This window comes from Rhipicephalus microplus, unplaced genomic scaffold, assembly GCF_043290135.1.
Source record: "Rhipicephalus microplus isolate Deutch F79 unplaced genomic scaffold, USDA_Rmic scaffold_23, whole genome shotgun sequence".
Lineage (NCBI taxonomy): Eukaryota > Metazoa > Arthropoda > Arachnida > Ixodida > Ixodidae > Rhipicephalus > Rhipicephalus microplus.
Window position 1 is genome coordinate 7,745,215 of NW_027464596.1, and position 19,585 is coordinate 7,764,799.

The 19,585-nt window shown below is 46.8% G+C and overlaps 1 protein-coding gene across 1 annotated transcript in view; it reads left to right on the forward strand.

The window, feature by feature from the left end:
- Window positions 1–19,585, forward strand: part of LOC142786384 (uncharacterized) — a 57,960-nt gene that overhangs the window by 18,410 nt on the left and 19,965 nt on the right. Inside the window, exon 4 of the mRNA XM_075884046.1 lies at window positions 630–777. Within this exon, the coding sequence (XP_075740161.1) occupies window positions 630–777 (148 nt within the window). The remainder of the gene's footprint in view (window positions 1–629; window positions 778–19,585) is intronic.

The window sequence follows — 19,585 nt, forward strand, 5'->3', positions numbered from 1 at the left end:
ACAGCCTGCTAAAGTTCTGAAATCGCTTTTTGACGAACACTCTTCAGCATATTCGCAATGTATGCGAGCGCACTTGGATAATCTTTGTACTTAGTCCTTCCGGTTTGCAAATAAACCCTTCACAAAATAGTTCGGAGCCTTGTCATACGATTTGATCTGACTTCAGTTTTCTTGCGCTGCCATTACAATGAAGAAATTGGCGCGACTTTGACCGAACAAACGTGAAAAAAAAAGAAATGAGACAGAGTCGACGATTGAACATTAGAAAAATGACACTAGCAATAACTTGTAGCTAGATCACCGTGTTGTATTTTTGGAGTTTAGTGTTTTTAGAGAAGTTGAGTTTATATGAGTTTTGTCTTCGTAAATACGCTAATATACGTAATTAGCAGTTGCGTATTTACCCTAATCCAGTACTGCAATGTCTGATATAAAATACCCTAGAACACAAAACGTCTTAACACACTAAGCGTACGCATAATATTTGTCTGGGAAGTCTGAATGCGCCTTTCACACACAATTGCCAAGTGATAAATGTAAAACAGCTAAATTTGCGCTTTTGACTGGCGGACGGCCAGTAAACTGATAAGGTTCGAGCTAAACACGCTTATCGTGCACTTCATACGCAGCGTCTTCCTGGTGTCCGCTGTGGCCTGCGTCGTGATAATCGTCGGCCTCGTCATGGCGCTGGTGGGCATCATCCTAGGAACGATGATACCTCCCGGCGAACACAGTTGCCCGCCGCTCGGCAAGCCGCTCGAAGAAGGCTACGTCATGGTGCGTCTGCAAGGCTTTCTTAAATATATATATAACGCCGGCGATCACTTCAAACGGGGCAAAGGAGCATAACCTGAAGTTAAAGCTGATATGCGCTGATATTACCTATATAGGTGCTTTCGAGATTGCGATAATTCCAGCAAAGCTTTCTACCTCGAAACACGTCCAGTAACTTTATTATACTGTAACCAGGCCCCGGAAACTCGGCACTAGTTTTGGCTTCAAGGAACATGCACACTCGTAACGGTGGCCGGGCATCCAATCAGATCCGGTTGAACAGAGTGACGTTGATGTGCACGTTCGCAATTATTGGCTTTCACAAGTTTTTAGAAATAAAAAATTTACACCCCTGAAAAAACTTTTATTTTTGTTTGTATGTGTTTTCTTATTCCTTTTTTGTTAATTTGAAATCATGAGAAGCTCGGGAAATGACTGGCTTGAGTTCGTAGCACTTGCCACCTCTCCTTCTCGCCAGGCCCGTGTACTCAGATTTGGGTGCACGTTAAAGAACCCCAGGTGGTCAAAATTTCCGGAGCCCTCCACTACGGCGTCTCTCATAATCAAAATGGTGGTTTTGGGACGTTACACCCCACAAATCAATCAATCTCCTTCTCGCCCCCCGCTCAGTGATATTAGAAGTTAGATCGCACTCAGTCATCTCGCTCGGTTGGCGTGCATGCCAAATACAGGAGAGATAAAGACAGCATGCGGTGGCGGGCAGAGAACGGAAGCCGCAGTGAGCCACGCCAAACAACTGAACCACGCATTTGTCGAAGATGGCTTGATCGGGCAACACATGTCTTTCGCGGCTGTGCGGCATACTAACCCGGTGATTTCTAGTTCAGCGAAGGTTTTTCAGCATTTGATAAAGGCAACGGGTGAGCACAAGAACTTGGACCTATTATTTAAGCATGTATTGATTTTGCATGAGTACAAGAGTATGAACCCAGCTCTCTGCAAGTCTGACTGGACTGACGAAAGTGCGGTGTCGCTTTTTAATTGGTGAAGATGGCATCCAGGCTCCTGCCGAAAAAATTCATTTATTGAGAAGCTTGAATTCGAATGGGCTCGGCTACATTGTTTTAGCTTCTTTTGCTTTTGGCCTGTAGTTCAAAAGATGTCTAGTAATTACATGCTGGTTCCTGCTCATAAAATTATTGTAGCCACTCTTTGATAATTTGTGAGTATTTATTTCTAATACTGTCACTTAAATTCACGTGATGGACTAAATGCTTCTAAATATTACTACAGAGAAAGTCACTGGAGCCAACGTTTTGACAAGTTAACTTTTCTCAGGTATGGCAATGCCTTTGCCCTGACGAGGAAAAGTCAACTTCCCGAAACTCTGCTTCCAGCGGCGTTCTTTCTCGAATAAATACTGATCACTTCAAGCCCCTCTGTGCCTCTGAACTTCTACCTCATTTAGTACCGAAGTTCTGTAGGAAAACTATGTACGCCATCATAACAAACGTGATTGAGTCAAATACGACGTGTCCTATACTCGCGACTGTTGATAATGTTTGCATTGGTTATGATATTGTAGCGAAACTTCAGGGTTGTTCAAGCTAGACACATCTGAAGATCCTCGGGGCAAAGAAGCGTGGGAGCAATTCCGCACAAGCAAGTGATGACAAGTCAACAAGATGATTTCGGAGAGCACTAATTGGGGGTTTATTTATCCAACACAACTTAAATTTACATAATGCACTAAGTCACAAATACAAAACATGAAAAATGATCGCATACCCCTCGGCTTGCATGACTGGTCTCCGGTGGTGAAATGCGCTGTTGACCCCGAGTCCGCTCACCCTAAAAAAGGACCCGAGTCTCTTATTAAATAGTGTTTTTCAGCATCCACGGGTGGGCGGACCAATCAAGCAAGCCGGGGATAACCAATCCCAACATGAGTTTTCATGGTCGCGTGAAACATGCCTCGCAACACAACTCTTGCAGCTTTTTCTGTTCAGACTCTCATTCTTCGTCGAGGCATCTTTTTCGAGACAAGTCGTTAAATAGCGCCTCTAACAAGAGCATCTGGCAAAGAACGAACTCCAGCGGTAGCTGAAAAAGAAGAAGCTTTCCGCGAGACATTGCCTTCGCGACACCTTCCCCCTACGAAAAAGAGTGTCCCACTCGTTTTATCTGCAAAACGCGAAAACAACTAGACAAAAACACAAAAATGTTTTGAATTCAACAAGTGTGTGAGGTGCTTATTTAAAGGTGCTTATACATGTGTCTAAAAGGTGAAAAGCTGAAAACAATTACATATTTAAAACCACAGATGAAAAACAAAAATAATCGCGACACAAAAATCAACGCAGTTCACTCGTTGGCACTGTAATACAACTCAGTGTCTGTGTCGTAAGCACAGACATTTTGTTGTGCATTGTTACCACTTGGAAATGTCTTCCAGCCGGAGTAAAGTTCAGTGTCAGTGTCGGAGCCTTCGCACTGCTGTACTCGAACACTGGTCTCTGTCCCACGCACACTTTCTCGCAAAAAGAGGTCTTGGCCCACTCGCGAATCGCACTCGTGCACAACACTTGGGTGCAATTCCTGTTCATCACTGTTCGAACTGCCCCCACGCACGTGAACACCTCGATGTTGTTCGTGGGCCCAATCCTTGTTACACTCTTTGCACTGCACTCGCGCACTTCACCACCTCGATCGCACACCTCCTGATGATCACCAGATTCATTGTGAGCGTCGTCGGCATCGGAAGAGCATCGGACGTGGAGAGGTTTTAAACGCTTCACATTAACAATGTCACGTTTTCTTCCAGTTTGGTGTACCACCTCCCAGTTATTCGCGGCTACCCAGCGCACGAGACGGAAAGGTCCGTGGTATCTGTGAATAAACTTGGTTGTCTTCCCTTTGGCCCGGGAGAGAGTCCACAAGTACACCAAGTCGTCCTCTTAGTAAACAACACTTCGTCGTTTAGCATCACATCTGCGTTTGTTCTTCTCCTGCTGACGCCTCTCCTGTTTTTTTACCAGTCTTCGAGCCTTCCGGAGTCGTCGAGCCACTTTGATAGCATCCAGGGTGTAGTCGAATCCACGTTGTGCGCCCTACCCAACATCTACAAATAGTGTCAGCTCATGTCCGTGAAGCAGAAAGAAGGGCGTGAATTCGGTCGTCTTGTGAGTGAAAGAATTGTGCGCATAGAGGACGTACGGCAAAAATTCATCCCAGTCACGGTGGTTCGAGGAAACGTACATGCTGAGCATGTCAGCTAACGTGCGGTTAAAACGCTCGCACAAGCCAATGGCTTGCGGGTGGTATGCTGTCGTGGTGGCATGTTCGCTATCTACGAGCCGGAAAATTTCCTCGGTCAAGTTGGCGACAAAATGTCCACGATCGCTTATCACTTTGTCAGGTGCACCATGACGCAGCACGACCTGTTTGACGAACGCCCTTGCTGCCTCTGCGGCCGTGGCCGCCTGACATGCGACAGCCTCAACCCATTTCGTGTGGTAGTTGGTAATCACGACAATATAGCGGTTCCCTGCTTTGGACTTAGTGAAAGGTCCAATAAAGTCCATGCCCACCTGTTGAAAGGGTTGACCTGAAGATGGGATCAGTTGGAGAAAACCGGCCGGCCTTCCAGGTGGTTGCTTTCGCGTCTGGCGCTCGGGGCAGGAGAATACATATTTGTTGACGTACGAGAGCATCTTCGGCACGAAACAGCGGCAACACACTTTTTTCCATTTGCGCTTAACACCCAAGTGGCCTGCCGTGGGGTCGTCATGGCAGTGTCTTAAAATCTCGGATCTCAAGCACTTACGGACCACGAGTGCCGCGCGATCTTCCTGGAAGCCTTTCGCCCTCCAATACAGTACACCGTCAATCAACCGGAAGCTCCACGCCATTGTTTTAGCTTTCCTGACAACGGGGGCATCCGGGTGCTCGAGGTGCTGTACAATATCTCTCATCCAAGAATCTGCCCTCTGGTTTTTCCCAACATCCACCTGATCCAGGACCAGCAACGGTAAAGGGTTTTCTTCGCTTACCGGTGCGGGATCATGAGGAAGACGGGACAGCGTGTCGGCATTTCCATTCTTGAGGCCAGGGCGGTGTCGCAAAGTTATGTCGAATTCCTGAAGCAATGGTGACCAACGCATAAGATGACCATTTGGAGTCCTTACTTTCATCAGCCAAGCCAGCCTCGCTTGTTCAGTTACGACAGTGAATTTAGTGCCAAATATGTACGGCTGAAACTGTCCGCAGGCGTACACGACAGCGAGGCATTCTTTTTCAGTTGTGCTGTAGTTCATCTCAGCCTTGTTAAGGTGGTTACTGGCATAGGCGATGACTTGTTCTGGAGCTCCTATTTTTCGAACAAGGACGGCCCCAATGCCGTAATCGCAGGCATCAGTGTGCACCTCTATTGGCTCTCCCGGCTCAAACTGACGCAAAACTGGGGCTGTGATCAGCTTCTCTTAAAGGATTGCATCGCCGCTTCGCAAGCGACATCCCAGACGAAAAGAACATTCATCTTAGTTAAGTTTGTCAGGGTAGGAGAAAAGGGAGAAAAGTCTGATGAAACGCCGACAGTAGTTACGAATTGCGAAAAAACTCTGCACACCCTTCTATCGTGGCTTGAAAAATTTTTTGATGGCTGCTACTTTGTCTGGGTCTGGCCGGATACTTTCACCTGTGAGTATGTGTCTGAGATATTTAATTTCCTGATGGGCGAAGCTACATTTTTCTGGCTCCAGTCCAACGACAAAAAAAACACTTTCCAAATCTTCTAAGTGAGTTGCCATGCTTTTGGAGAAAATTACAATGTCGTCCAAGTAGGCCAAACAAACGCCGCTAAGGACCATGTAAATTATTCTCTTGAATGTGGCGGGGGCATTGCACAGGCCGAACGGAACAACGTTGAATTCGTAGGGGCCGGGTCTACAGGCAAATGTGGTCTTTTGCTTATTTTCCTCCTTGATACCCACTTGCCAGTAGCCTGAGGTAAGGTCAAGCGTGGTGAAGTATTTTGACCCCTGAAGCACGTAGAGAATGTCATCAATTCACGGCAAGGGGTGCACATCTTTTTTAGTGACCTCATTGACCCTTCGGAAGTCGACGCAGAAACGCCAAGTCCCATTTGGCTTCTTCACGAGGACGACAGGCGATGACCAAGGGTTGTGTGATTCTCTAATGATCCCATCGCGAAGCATTTCTTCAACCTGTTGCTCAATTTGTTGCCTTTCAAAAGGGTAATGATGATATGGGTGCTCATGAATGGGTTGAGAATCACCTGTGTCGATCACGTGTTCAGCGACATGCGTTTGCCGGATGGGGTTATCAGTGCTTGTGAAAAGATGACGGTACTTCTTAATGAGAAACAGCAGCTTCTTTTGTTCAGATAACTGTAGGTGATCGCCAGCCTCTATGTCCAATTTTTTGGGCACTCGATCATTCTGTGGAGCCGTAATTGCCAGCTGTGCGTCATGAATGGACGAAGCCCACCCGAGCTTTGTTCCGCCGAGGAGATTTACTGGCGACATGGTAGGATTAGCAATACAAATGAGGCCTCTCTCATGCGCAATCCTTGTTACTGCGCGTGCCACTTGGAGTCCGCTTCTGAGCGTGCTGTTCGGTTCGACAAGGTGAACTCTGTCTCTTGTGGCTTTCACTTCAACAGCCACTTCTGTGCGTGGTTCAAAGGGATGTGCTCGTGGCACCGCACTGTAAGGATATCATTGTGTTCAGGGGCACATGAGTTAACACGTAGCCGGAAAACTTCCCTATTGAGTGCGAGCTCTTTTTTAGAGACATCAATAAGAAGTCGTGCTGCTCTACAGAAAAGAAGGCCACCTAGCAGCTCGTACGGGCAATCTTTCACTACCAAAAATGTCTCATGAATATTGGTGGTGCCAAACTCAAGTCTTACTTTGGCTTCATGGGGGGGGGGGGGGAAGCACACATCTATATGTCTTTTCTCAATTCAGATGTAGCACATATTTTGTAGGCTGACTCTTCTGAGATTACATTTACGGAGGAGCCGGTGTCAATTACAAGTTGCGCATCTGTACCATTGGCTCGTGTGGGGACTGCAAGAAGCTGACTTTCCGACAATGTGCCGTCTCATTCCTGCCATCTCATCATTCCTGCCATCTCGAAACCGTTGCCGGCACTGTCGCGCTATGTGACCAATGCGGTGGCAAATCTGGCATCGGGGACTCCCGTCGTTGGCGCGGGAAGTTCTGGGTGGCCAAGGCATTTGGGAGCGACACATCTCGTCCTCGATGTTTTTGAGCTGGTCAGAAAGCGACGCTATGGAGTCGGCGATTGCCTTTAGGTCTCTTTCGCGGTCGGGAGCCTCCCGCGGGCAACGCAACTTGGCCGCGGCGCAGCTGGCGACACACGGAGGGGGCTGTATTGTTGCTGCGGCGGGTGCTTTGCCAACCGGAGGCACGATGTTTCCCGTTCATGACTGCATGCCGGTAGAATAGTAGGTGCCAATCGGCGGGATCCTGACGCATGACTCATTAAAAATGCCAGAATAATGTGCTGCAAAATTTGGAGGAAAGCAACAGCGCAGGTTTGCGGGTTTGCAATCATCATTTTTTCTTGAATGTCCGGGCCCAAACCGAGCCAAAGGTGCCGCAACCGATCGTCTTCTGTCATAGACGGATTGACCCTAGCACAAAGTTCTGCGACATCACACTAATACTGATCAGGGGTTTCGGAAGGCAGCTGGGTCCGGTTGTATACACGCAAATGCGCGATCTCAATCGAGTGCCGACTTGTGAATGAAGTTTTTAAGAGTGTCGCCCACTCTTCCCGTGAATATGGGGCAACCTTTAAAATTTGCGTTGTGTGCCATTTTTTTTGCATCCCCATCTAGTGCCAAATATAAAAATTTAACCTTTGTGAATTCGTTCCAATTGTTCTATGACGTTACATGTTCGTAGTAAAGTAGCCACTCAGAAATAGATTTCTCCGGTGCGCCTCTGAACACTGGGTGTCCAACGAAAGGTTTTACTTGGGGGATAGACATCGCGGAGAGGAAGGTAGGGGGTTCCGTCATGGTAGGAACATCTGAGGTTGTTTCCTAATGCTTGTTATTGACTCGGGGCATAATTTCAGAGCGGTAATATTGCTACCAAGCAACCTCCACCACTTCGTAGCGAAACTTCAGATTTGTTTAAGCTAGACACATCTGGGGCCGAATTCACAAAGCTTTCTCTTTGGCTACGCATTTTCTTAGCCAAACATTCTCTTATCTGGAGGGATTACTATAGCGCGGGTATGAATTTAACTTATTCGGCACTTAAGAGGGCAAGGAGGACACACGATAGCCGATGAAACGACAAGGAAAGAAAGAAGTGTGTGCCGATAATATCAAAGTAGCACGCAAAGCATCTAGCATCGAGAGTATACGATGATAGCCAATGATTTGCTGCATCTAACTTTCAGTTCCGCGAGCGTCTGCTACAGCGCTTACCGGCTGCCGCGTACGTTGTAATAGACGTTTTGGTGAGCTGTGCAAAGCCAAGCACTCGCCTTTAATCAACGACTGTAGCTAAAAAAAATAATTGCTCGATGGCCTTAAGCCACCTTACATTTCATTGAAGCTGCGCTGCTACTTAACTAATTCGGTGCAATCTAGCACGGTATAGTGGTGAACGTAAGGGTGTTTTGTACCTATAGTCAAAGGTAGCCTTTGTTACAATATTCTTATTACAAGACACATGAGCGACTTTGGTGCCTGCCGACGATGTGCGGAAATAGATAACAGCGGTAATCAAATGAAATTGCGAGCGCAATTTCGCTGGTTCCATGCACCGCAGCATTTTTATAAAGCCGGAATGCGAGAACGTGCATACGCTTACGCTTAGGTATATGTCTACGTAAAATGAGGGAGACTCGTCGGGAGGTGTCTCAGTGCTATTGCTTTTCACAAAACATGGTGCAAATATTTCGTCCAGCGTTGTTTGAGTGCGCAAACAAAGCAAAGGACGTGTATACGAGTCTTGAGGTCGAGAGACGTTATCACATGTGCGAAAAGGATGAAAAGAGAGAGAGAAAGACTCTCGTTTCGGCTTCGTGAAAGCTTGAAATTGATAGATAATAAAGACAATTTTCTGGCCCAGCAGACGTCAGGGAAAGTCTCCGCAAAGCAGCGTCAGATGCTCGGAGAGCATAAAAAAGTGGAGTACGCGTTATATGGGAGTGACAGCCACTCAGAAAGCGAGATGAAGTGTGACTGTCCTTAGATGTGAGAATCAATGCTAATTAGGAGAGTTGAGTTAATGAGCCAAAACTTTCCTAAATAACGATAATGGAAGCAAACTGAGCCTTCATCTAGTGAAAGTGACACTAGTGACAGTGAACTCATAATAGTTGATTAGCGTTGTCACAGGCCGATATATATTTTTATTTTCTTATTTATATTTGGCAGCCCCGCCACGGTGGTCTAGTGGCTGAGGTACTCGGCTGCTGACACGCAGGTCGCGGGATCAAATCCCGGCTGTGGCGGCTGCATTTCCGATGGAGGCGGAAGTGTTGTAGGCCCGTGTACTCAGATTTGGGTGCACGTTAAAGAACCTCAGGTGGTCTAAATTTCTGGAGCCCTCCACTACGGCGTCTCTCATAATCACATAGTGGTTTTGGGACGTTAAACCCCACAAACCAATCATCCTTTATATTTGGCAAACTATGAGAAGGTAGCCTACGTTAGAGCCGGCTATCCCAACGTAATCACAGTAATGTACAAGAATAAATAGCGCATGGTTATACAGTCACACGTGGCGGTCTCTATCTTCTATAGTAACCTTGGGCAAACGCATTCTAACTATTTTTTCTATTTTCGACAAAGTTTCACCGGACGTTTTTGCATTTGGCTTCATTCAAAGGAATGACGATATATCAGCAATAGGGCGAATGCAAGCACTGCTGCAGTGGACGAGCGGTTACAGCGCTCAACTACAATCTAGGAGGTACTTTGTTCGATTCGCAGAATCACTGAGCACCTTTTTTTTTTTTCAAGAGGTTGCCCCGCCTGACATTATGCGTGGTGGCGGGTACTAATTTTTTTAGAAGTAGGCTTTCGCACTTGCTTCTTTCACTCCCCTTTTGACCCAAAAGCGCTGTACTGTGCTCCTTCAAAAATTGCGTTGCAAAAATTGCAAATATGTACACCCATACATACATACATACATACATACATACATACATACATACATACACTCAGGTGTAAATATTAAAATGAATGGCTATAAAACAATTCTAATACACTCCTTTTGAATATACTACAGAAAGTAACTTACGAGAGAAATCCACCGGCACTGTTATGTCTGAACACGGTGTTTCTCGAACCATCTCGCAAAAGCTTGATGCATAGTTTTCCGCTGCTGCCTAGTCACAAGCAGTTTTTATAAAAAACACAAGAATAAAGCCCTTGACAATGTCATGCTAAAGAAAATGGCTTTGCATCAATATTTTGTACATGTCTGCAATATCACTCTGTTTATTTACATAGCTTGGCTCATTCACAACCCACTAACAAAGCATGTTAGGACACTTGGGCTGAAAGTTGGCACAGCGCGAGTAAATTCTAGACAATACATGAATAATACAATTATAAGGTACTAAGCTCCTTGGTGCAAACAGCGTTTATATTGACAGCTATAGGTGCCATTTCGTTTCCCCAAAACACTTCTCAAAAGTAGAATCAACTTTATTTAGCTAAAAGTTTCTATTCTGGCGCGTCGTGGTGGATCAACGGTGGAAGTGACTCTTTCGGCCAAGAAAACAAAGACCAATTATTTTTCCAGTTCGTGAATTCACCCCGTGCTAACATTGAGGCAGCTGGTAGGAGTGCTTTTGGAGAGAGGAAACTACAACATTCCCACCAGTTGTGGCCTTGGGTAGCTACTTCACTTGGACAAAAATGATGAAAAACACTCCTCAAGAAGACTTCAAAGTTTGCACATCAACACAGTTCCCATACAGATGTCTATTAGTCTGCTTGAAAAATATTGAGTTTACTGGTGGGCAAAGACTGTACACTATGTGAGGTCATACTCCAGTGCACTGCATGTATGTCTTGCTGCTGGCCTCAACTGCAATGTTGCTCAGCACATATGTGTAAAATAACAACTGATACTATGCCACTGCAAAGTAATTATGCGTCATTTGCATGAAACAGAACATAAACATTTGCCTTCAGAACATTTTGCCTTCAGAAACAGAACATAACAACATTTGCCTTCACAAAGTTCAAAAAATATAAATAACTTTCCACAGAGTTTTCACAGTTCATCTGAGGATAGTAATATTGGTTGTAAACACAATCTTACTTAAACTAACAGACTATTTTAAGATGCCAGATTCAATATTAGAGTATACCAGCACTTTTCTAGGGCTAAACAATTGTACAGGCACCTAGAAAAACACGAGTGAATGCATGCTATAGCTACATATAAAAAGAAATACTTTTATCTCTAGTCTGAGTAGAGCTGCATAGATGATAAGTCACTTGAATTACATTATGAACAAACCTATCCGAGCAAAGTATATATTTAAAAAGTTACACTTAAACAGTAGATAAGTAGACTGTTGAAGGATGGACAGGCAGTGGGATAATACCCAAGCACTAAAATCTACTGTTAAGATATACTAGGAGTAGTGATGATCCTCTTCCTTCCAAATTAAATAATCCACATAGATTCACTTCCCAGAGCTTTTACACTCATGGCATCATTGGTGCTATACAAATGAGTGTACACTGAAGGATTACATCGACTAAGTACATGATTACTGCATCCATGGCTTTACTTTTTGTACTACAAAGAATGCAAACACAGTTACCATTGGCGACCATGAATGCTGTGATTTCTGGCATGTAAATGTAGAGGCACGCAGGCACTTAACACACATGTTAAAAACTTCAGCTCAAAAATATTTGCCCACTAACACTACAGCAGCCTTTAAATTAGTGTCATAGTTTGGTATCTTCCATGCAAAATTTAAATAATTTCGAATACAAGCAAAGAAACTGCTGAATAATGCACTGCTAAGAAGTTAAGCAGCAGCTGCTCCTGACATCACAATGTGCTCTTTCTGCTGTTGTAAACTTTGAGCAGGAGAACAGTCACTGGCAGTCCCTTTATACTTGTTGGTCTTCTGTGCTCTGTTCTTGATACCCTGTACATGACCGTGGAGCACCGAACCCCTTGTTACTGCTGGAACTTAGAAAAATACAGATCATTGTTACAACCATGCTACATGCAAGAGTGTATAGTTGTCAATTATGTGCTCATATTTACAGATATTGTATTTTCAGAAGCCAATGACAAGCCTCAACACACACACACACAAACAGTGAAGACTGAAAATATATTTAATACGATACAAGAGCAAAACTACAATGTTATAGATGAAGGCATAAACTTCTGACAGGCATAAAAAGCCAATAGAGTTTCTTCTATTTCGACTTTACACTAGGTGCGAGAAGTAGACCACAAATAAGTTCACTAAGAAACACAAGTTATTCTGCATTACAACACAAGAGCCAATGTTCATAACTTTAAGGCTGTCTAACATAGCCAGATCACCATACCGCATATAGGAGCAAATGGGCAGTCTAGAAGACACAAAGAACTTGTGGATTATGAGTGTGCTTGTTGCTGACATCTATTATTATAAATGGAGAAAACCTTTCAAAAATGCACTTCATCAGGGGAAATAATCATACGCAACAAACACAACGGGCTCCTACAGGTGCCACCAACACTCACCATTATTGTTGATACCAGTGTCTTGCCGGATGGATATGCTGCGTCCTGCACAGAACACCAAAGGAGCGCTCCATGACTTGGATTGCATGTGTGCTAGCTGCATCGCTCTGCTGCTGAAATAGGCTAGCCACAGACAGAGAAATGAGAAGCCATGGCTTTGAAACACACTGAACGTCATCTTTAAAGATCAACAATGCATACTTAGATCAGGTACAATTTGTAGAAAAATATATATCACTATGCAATCGTGGTGAACATGTTCTGCTGAAACACAAGCAACAGCACTGAGAGAGAAAAAGCTACATTAGGTAAAAGATGCAGTTACCGGCCCTATGTCATCTGAGGCTTCTTCAATAGGTCTTTCTCCTTGCAAGTTGTGAACAGCGAGGCAATTTTCACCCACTTGCTATTTCCTTCCAGAGCACTTGATCCACAGAGGGAGTCACCAGCTCGAGAGCTCAATAAGGAATCAAAGTATTTGTGCTCGTTTCAAAGCACAAGCTTTTGAGTCTCAGATTATTGGAGTTTCATTCATAAGCTGCAGGCTTTCAGCTTTCAACATTCTTAATTACCTTGCAATTTAGTTCTATAAATGTTGAATAAGAATTATGTGTAAGGATATTACAGGTATCCACTGAAAGCAACCATGCTTGGGTTTTCAATTTGTGCACAGTAAGTGGTGTTCACGTAATCGTATGTATTAAAGAAAAACTAACCTTGCAGCGAGCCGTTAGGCAGTTTTGTGCCCTCGAAGCTCCCAAGCAGATCGCAGTCCTTCCAGATGAGGCTGCTATGCATGCTTCCACGCCACATCCGCTGAATGATAACAGTCCCAGCAGTGACATAGGCTTGCACAGTTAGGGAGAACGTGTCCTTCCTATTTTTGTACAGGTGCTCCAAGTAATGATGAGAATTGCTGTGCCAGAATGTGCAACCGATGCATCACAGGACCTTAACAAACCAATCTCTGCGATCTGTGAAGAGCCAAAAACGAGATATTTAAAAACAATCATTAAAAGCACTCACTTCTAATACTTATTTGAGGAAGCTATCACTTCGTTAAAGTGACCAAAATCCGCTATAATCACTTTGAAATAAACGGAAGCCTCATGTAAAATTTACGTACCGCAATAATACGTGCCGCAATATGTCCTACTGAAGTATAGTACTACCACAGTGGTAATCGCCTATAGAACTAATTTTCCAAAATAACATAAATTTTTTAAGTGCAACCTGACTCCTGAAAAATAAATTCACATTAACTTTGCAACTATCAAACGTGGTCAATCGACAGGCCCAACCTCATAATCAAACAAGAGCTCACCTGTATCAAATCACAAAAAACTTTTTATGTATTTGCTCCATAATATATGTATGTATATAACAATAGCAGTAAATTTTTCATGCTTCAACTTACCATAGTGAAACATTACATCTGATGGGCTTAAAAACTTGCACACGTTATAGAAATGCGTGAATTATAGTACCGGTGAAATTTAGTTCTGCAAGGTGAACTCACCGATGGCAGCATTTAGTAGCCGTCGGTGTCATGAGGAACCAAGTACGGCCAGCAGGCAAAGGGCATCTGCAGACTGGAAGCTGCCAATGACAGCCATGAAGGGCTGGCCAGGTGTGCACGTCCATTGATAAAGTGTAAGAACTGGCCATGACCGGCTGTTGTCAAGGCTCTAGTGCGTGCAAAACGATGGCCAGACGAACTCGGAAACCTGTAGTTAGGTGATATTGGCCTACAACTTCATCCAAAGCAAGGCACCGGTGAAATCTTTGCTTTTTCTGGGGGCCGGAAGGAACCTTGACGTTCACGGGCTCTCGCTGCCACATAAAACTCTCAAGTTGTTACCGAAGAACAGTCTAGGCGCGCTTCCAAAGTAACACGATCCACAACAGAATGTAGCATCTCGCAGTTTTGGTTGATCACATCACAGCGCTAGGACTATGGTTATCACAAAAAGGAGAAGTGACGACTTAACAAAAAAAAGCGCCAAGCTGCCCCACCACAACTTCGCAGGGCAAAACAGTTATCAACGCTATCTTTCAATTTTCGGTCACACGAGCACAGCTTGTTCACAACTCTTGGAACGTCAACACAGCACCACTGTTCACAACGAACATCGTTTCACTCCCCAACAGTACATTGCTCTCAAGTAAATAGAAGCGTACGGGCTAACTAGTGGCGAAGCAGGAACCGAGCGCGTAGTTCATACGTTTCCGTACGTACTTGGGGTCACTCAAGTAACGTGTCAAAACGCTGTCAATCCGAAATGTCGCACAGCACCAAACTGAGAGACTGGAAAGTCAAGCGAACGAACTGTTACCGGCACACAAACACACATTGCAGGCTTCTCGAGTGCTAGTTGCCGTCGATACATCGACGCTGTTATGCCAGCGAGTCCTCGTCAAACGTCCGTGCCTCTGAAAAAGGCAATCTGGGTCAAGGCCAGCCCGCAGTCCGCCTGGCGCGATCAACTCGACGGAGTGAACACGCGCGGCGCCTCCCTGGCCCACGTGCATTGAGTCAGCTGCGCGCGTGACAGCGAGCCGGCGTCCGCGTGTCTGGTGGTCTGACGCATGGCGCGGCGACCCCATTGGCGGAATCTGCCCTGACGACCAGCGGCGCTTCTGATTGGACATTTTGGTTGGACCCGGTGTAAATAAAAGAAGCCCTGCGGCGCGTCGCGATCGGAGGTCCTAGGAGAGGAGTCCCCGTGTCGGAGAGCCGACATGTGTGTGAGTCAGCGGTCTTAGGCGAAAGGCTGACCTATGTGTTAGAGAGGAGAGCTCGGCTCTTCGAGTCTCTGTCGGCCCCAGTGCCGAAATTGTAACGCCTCTGTAAATATGCTGTACATAAACCTTGTTTAACTCACCGTCGTCTCGTCCGCTTGTCTTATCAGCTCTGCGCAGAAGCAGTCGCGAGCTGATAAACATACGCTACCAAACGGCTGGTGACCTTCCCGGCGGAGTTGAAAGCAGTGGCGCCTCCGGGGCCGTGTTGGCGTCGCCGTCTTTCGCAACAGTGGTGGCTTCGGCGGGATCGGTCCGCCTTCGCAACAGTGGTGGCTTCGGTGGGATCGGTCCGTCATTCGCAACAGTGGTTGGCAGCTGCGGGATCGGCCGGCGTCAGCGACATCGATGCGGTGAGTGCCTGATGTTTTCCCCTCAGTTCACCAGACTACTCTAGCTCAGGTTGTAGTAGTTTAGAGAAGGGCTGTGTGAAGCATTAGAGTGAGCTTTGATCGTTTCAAGCAAAGTCGAAGTGCTTTGAAACCAAAGTTAATGCGGAGGGGGTAAACACGGGAGAGTGAAAAATTGCTTGCGCGTCTTGCTAGTTGACTTATAGTGGGTACGGCAAGTAAATTGTTAACAGGGGCAAACAGCAAGGGGCTAGTGTGAACGATGGAGAACCTTAAAGTGAAGGAACTCATCGAAATTTGTGAGAAACTCGGCATTACTTTGGGCCGTGCGAAACGAAAGCAAGCGATCCTTGAGATCATGAAGGATGAGGGAGTGTCGGCGGAGGAAGTCGATGAGGCCTGGGTGGATATCAAAGCACGCCGCGAGGAAGCTGAAAGGCGAGAAGCTCGCGAACGTGAAGAAGCTGAAAGGCGAGAAGCTCGCGAACGTGAAGAAAGGCGAGAAGCTCGCGAACGTGAAGAGGCTGAAAGGCGCGAAGCTCGCGAAGAAGCTGAAAGGCGCGAAGCTCGCGAAGAAGCTGAAAGGCGCGAACGTCGCGAGGAGGCCGAGAGACAGGAGCGCCTCGAGATGAAACGAATAGAATTGGCAATCCTACAGTGTTCGCAGGCGCCTAGCGCAGCTTCTCCGACGATTCAGGTCAGCGGTATTAGAATTCGGGATCAACTGCCACCGTTCGTAGTAGGCGAGGACATGGCGAAGTATCTCGTCAAGTTTGAACACGTCTGTGAGCGAAATGCTTTGGAGCAGTCTCTTTGGGCGCGGAACCTGCTAGCTCTTCTTCCCGGCGAAGTGTCCGACGCGATAACTTGCTTGTCGAGGGAAGCGTTTGAGAGCTATGACGAGGTTAAGGAAGTGCTCTTGAGACGTTATAAGTTGTCACCCGAGGCTTTCAGGCAAAGGTTCCGGTATGCTAAAAAGGGGAATGAGTCACACGTTGACTTCGCGTTTCGTCTTAAAGCCGATTTGATTGAATGGCTCAAGGGCGAAGGTGTGTATGACGACCGCGATAAAGTGGTGGAATGCGTTGCATTGGAGCAATTCTACCGATGCATCGAGGAGGATGTCAAACTTTGGCTGCAGGACAGACTTGGGGAAGTACAGTTAAATGAGGCAGCTGAGTTAGCTGAGGAGTATTATGCTCGCCGAAAGTTGCATAGCAGGGCAGTGCGCGTTGAAAAGGATGAAAGGAAAGAGGGCTTTTCAAGGAAACCTGATCAACGGAAACCCGTTCCGCACCGTAATTTCAAAAAGGACCCGTCTCTTACGAAGGACAGTGTAGGGGAAGGGCAAACAGAAGCGGAGAAATCGAGTGAGGTTTCTACCACACAGGCATTTGAATCGGAAAACAAACGGAAGCCGCTAATCTGCTACAACTGTAAAAAGGAAGGGCACATCGCTAGAAACTGTCAGGAAAAGTTTGCCTTCGCAACGATCCGAGAATCAGAAAAAAAACATTCGGTTGTTGGAGCCGTATCTCCAAGAAATTAGGGTCAATGAGAAAACGTGCCGAGCACTTAGAGACTCAGCGGCAACCATGGACGTTGTCCATCCTTCATTGGTGTCTCCGGATGACTTCACAGGAGAATGCGCGTGGATCAGGCAGGTCGCCGAGGAGCAGAGTGTTCGCTTACCAATCGCCACGGTTGTCATTAAAGGCCCGTTCGGTGAGCTTCGCACCGAAGCGGCTGTGTCTGCCGCGCTAAATGATCGTTTTCCTTATCTTTTCTCCAACAACTCGGAGCAGCTTCTCAAAGAGCAGGGCAAATCGTTCTTCCCCAACTTAGCGTGCATGGCTCTCACGCGATCGCAAGCGCGAAAGCTTTCGCGGAAGCTGGACCTGGTTCCATGCGGTGAACTCTCTAGTGACCTTGTCGGCGGGTCGACGGAACCCCAGAAAGGAAAGTTTCCGCATGAGTCATGTGAGCAGTCACGCGAGCGGCCCGTCGCCGACGCGACCGGCGCGGTTTCCGGAGAAAGGGGAGACGACATGGCGCCATTGAGTCAGAGCGAGAGGGCTGCAACGCTCTCGCCTGTAGCGGAAAGTTGGAGCGAGCTGCCGAGAGTTGATCGAGAGACGCACATTCGAGAGCAGAGTGAGGATCTCTCGATTGAAGCGCTAGTGGAAAGCCAAATTGAAGCGCTAGTGGAAAGCCAGGAAAACGCGGCAAAAGTGCTGTCGAAGGAGCACTACGAGGAATCGGTGAAGAAGCGTGTTTTTGAAGTTGATAATCAGGTAATGCTGCTGCAGCCGTCCAAAAGGAACAAGCTTGAGGTTGATTGGGAAGGGCCCGCCAAAGTATTATCGAAGCCTTGCGATACAAATTATGAAGTGAAATTAGGAAGGCGGCCGGACAAAATTTACAACTTGATGAAACCATACGTTCAACATCAAGCGGTCGTAAATCTGTTGTTGAATGCTTCAAAGGAAGAGGAAGCAGAAATTTGGAGTTCTAGTGAGGTAATTGAAGGGGGATCGAAAGTACTCCGGGAGCAGATAAACCTAGAGCCTAGCTTAAGTGAAGGAGGACCTGAGAAAGAGGACCTGAGAAAGATTGGTTCCGAGTTTGAAGACGTGTTTTCGGACCGCCCCGGAAACACGAGGGTGATCGAACACGATATCGAGCTAAGCGGTGAGGAGTCAATCCGTAGCAAGCCGTATCGTTGTTCCCATGTGCAACGTCGAAAGTGTGAGCCGCTCTTGGTGCCGCATAGGTATCGTCGCCTAAAAGTGGCCGGTTACTGAAGTGGAGCATGTTGCTCCACAGCGCAACTTTGACGTTCGCTATAAAAGAAAAAAAAATAAAGGAAAGGTAAACGCTAATGCAGGTGCATTGAGCAGTGCGTTCCAGCTAGTAACTTCTCAACCTTTCGGTTTCTGGCTGGCGATTCGGGGCAAAATTTTGACCTCATCACGACCTGGGCTGAGCGCTCTCGTTTAGAGTGATCTCAAGGGGCCAACTTTATGTGGTATTCTAATCCGTTACGTTGTTGTACGTGAAAAAAAAATTGAGTTGTCATTTTAAGGGTCTTTTGTCCCACATGTGCCTCTTGATGTAGAGGGAACAAAATTCCGATAGACACGTAGATAGGTATTATTGTACGATACTTTGTCTGGTGTTCTGTCGGGTGACCGAAGGCACTTGCGTGTGTCGTGTGTTGTCTGTTGTCGATCCGTTCTTGGCAAGTTGCAGAACCATCGACAAGTGCTGAAACCGAAGATGGTCAGAAGAGACGAGTGAAGCTGGTCGACAAGTTGTGGCGACAAGCCAGTGGAGCTGGGATCCGTCGTCAAAAGTGGAATGTGTTCCCGGACCAGTCTGGAGCTGTATTCTCCCCATGGCCCTGGAGGCGAACCTGGAGGGACCTGGCGAACGAGCGCACCTGACATCCGAGCCCCGTGGAAGCAGCTCGTCTTTCCGGTGCATTGTCTGGCGGCGGGGGTGCTGTTATGCCAGCGAGTCCTCGTCAAACGTCCGTGCCTCTGAAAAAGGCAATCTGGGTCAAGGCCAGCCCGCAGTCCGCCTGGCGCGATCAACTCGACGGAGTGAACACGCGCGGCGCCTCCCTGGCCCACGTGCATTGAGTCAGGTGCGCGCGTGACAGCGAGCCGGCGTCCGCGTGTCTGGTGGTCTGACGCATGGCGCGGCGACCCCATTGGCGGAATCTGCCCTGACGACCAGCGGCGCTTCTGATTGGACATTTTGGTTGGACCCGGTGTAAATAAAAGAAGCCCTGCGGCGCGTCGCGATCGGAGGTCCTAGGAGAGGAGTCCCCGTGTCGGAGAGCCGACATGTGTGTGAGTCAGCGGTCTTAGGCGAAAGGCTGACCTATGTGTTAGAGAGGAGAGCTCG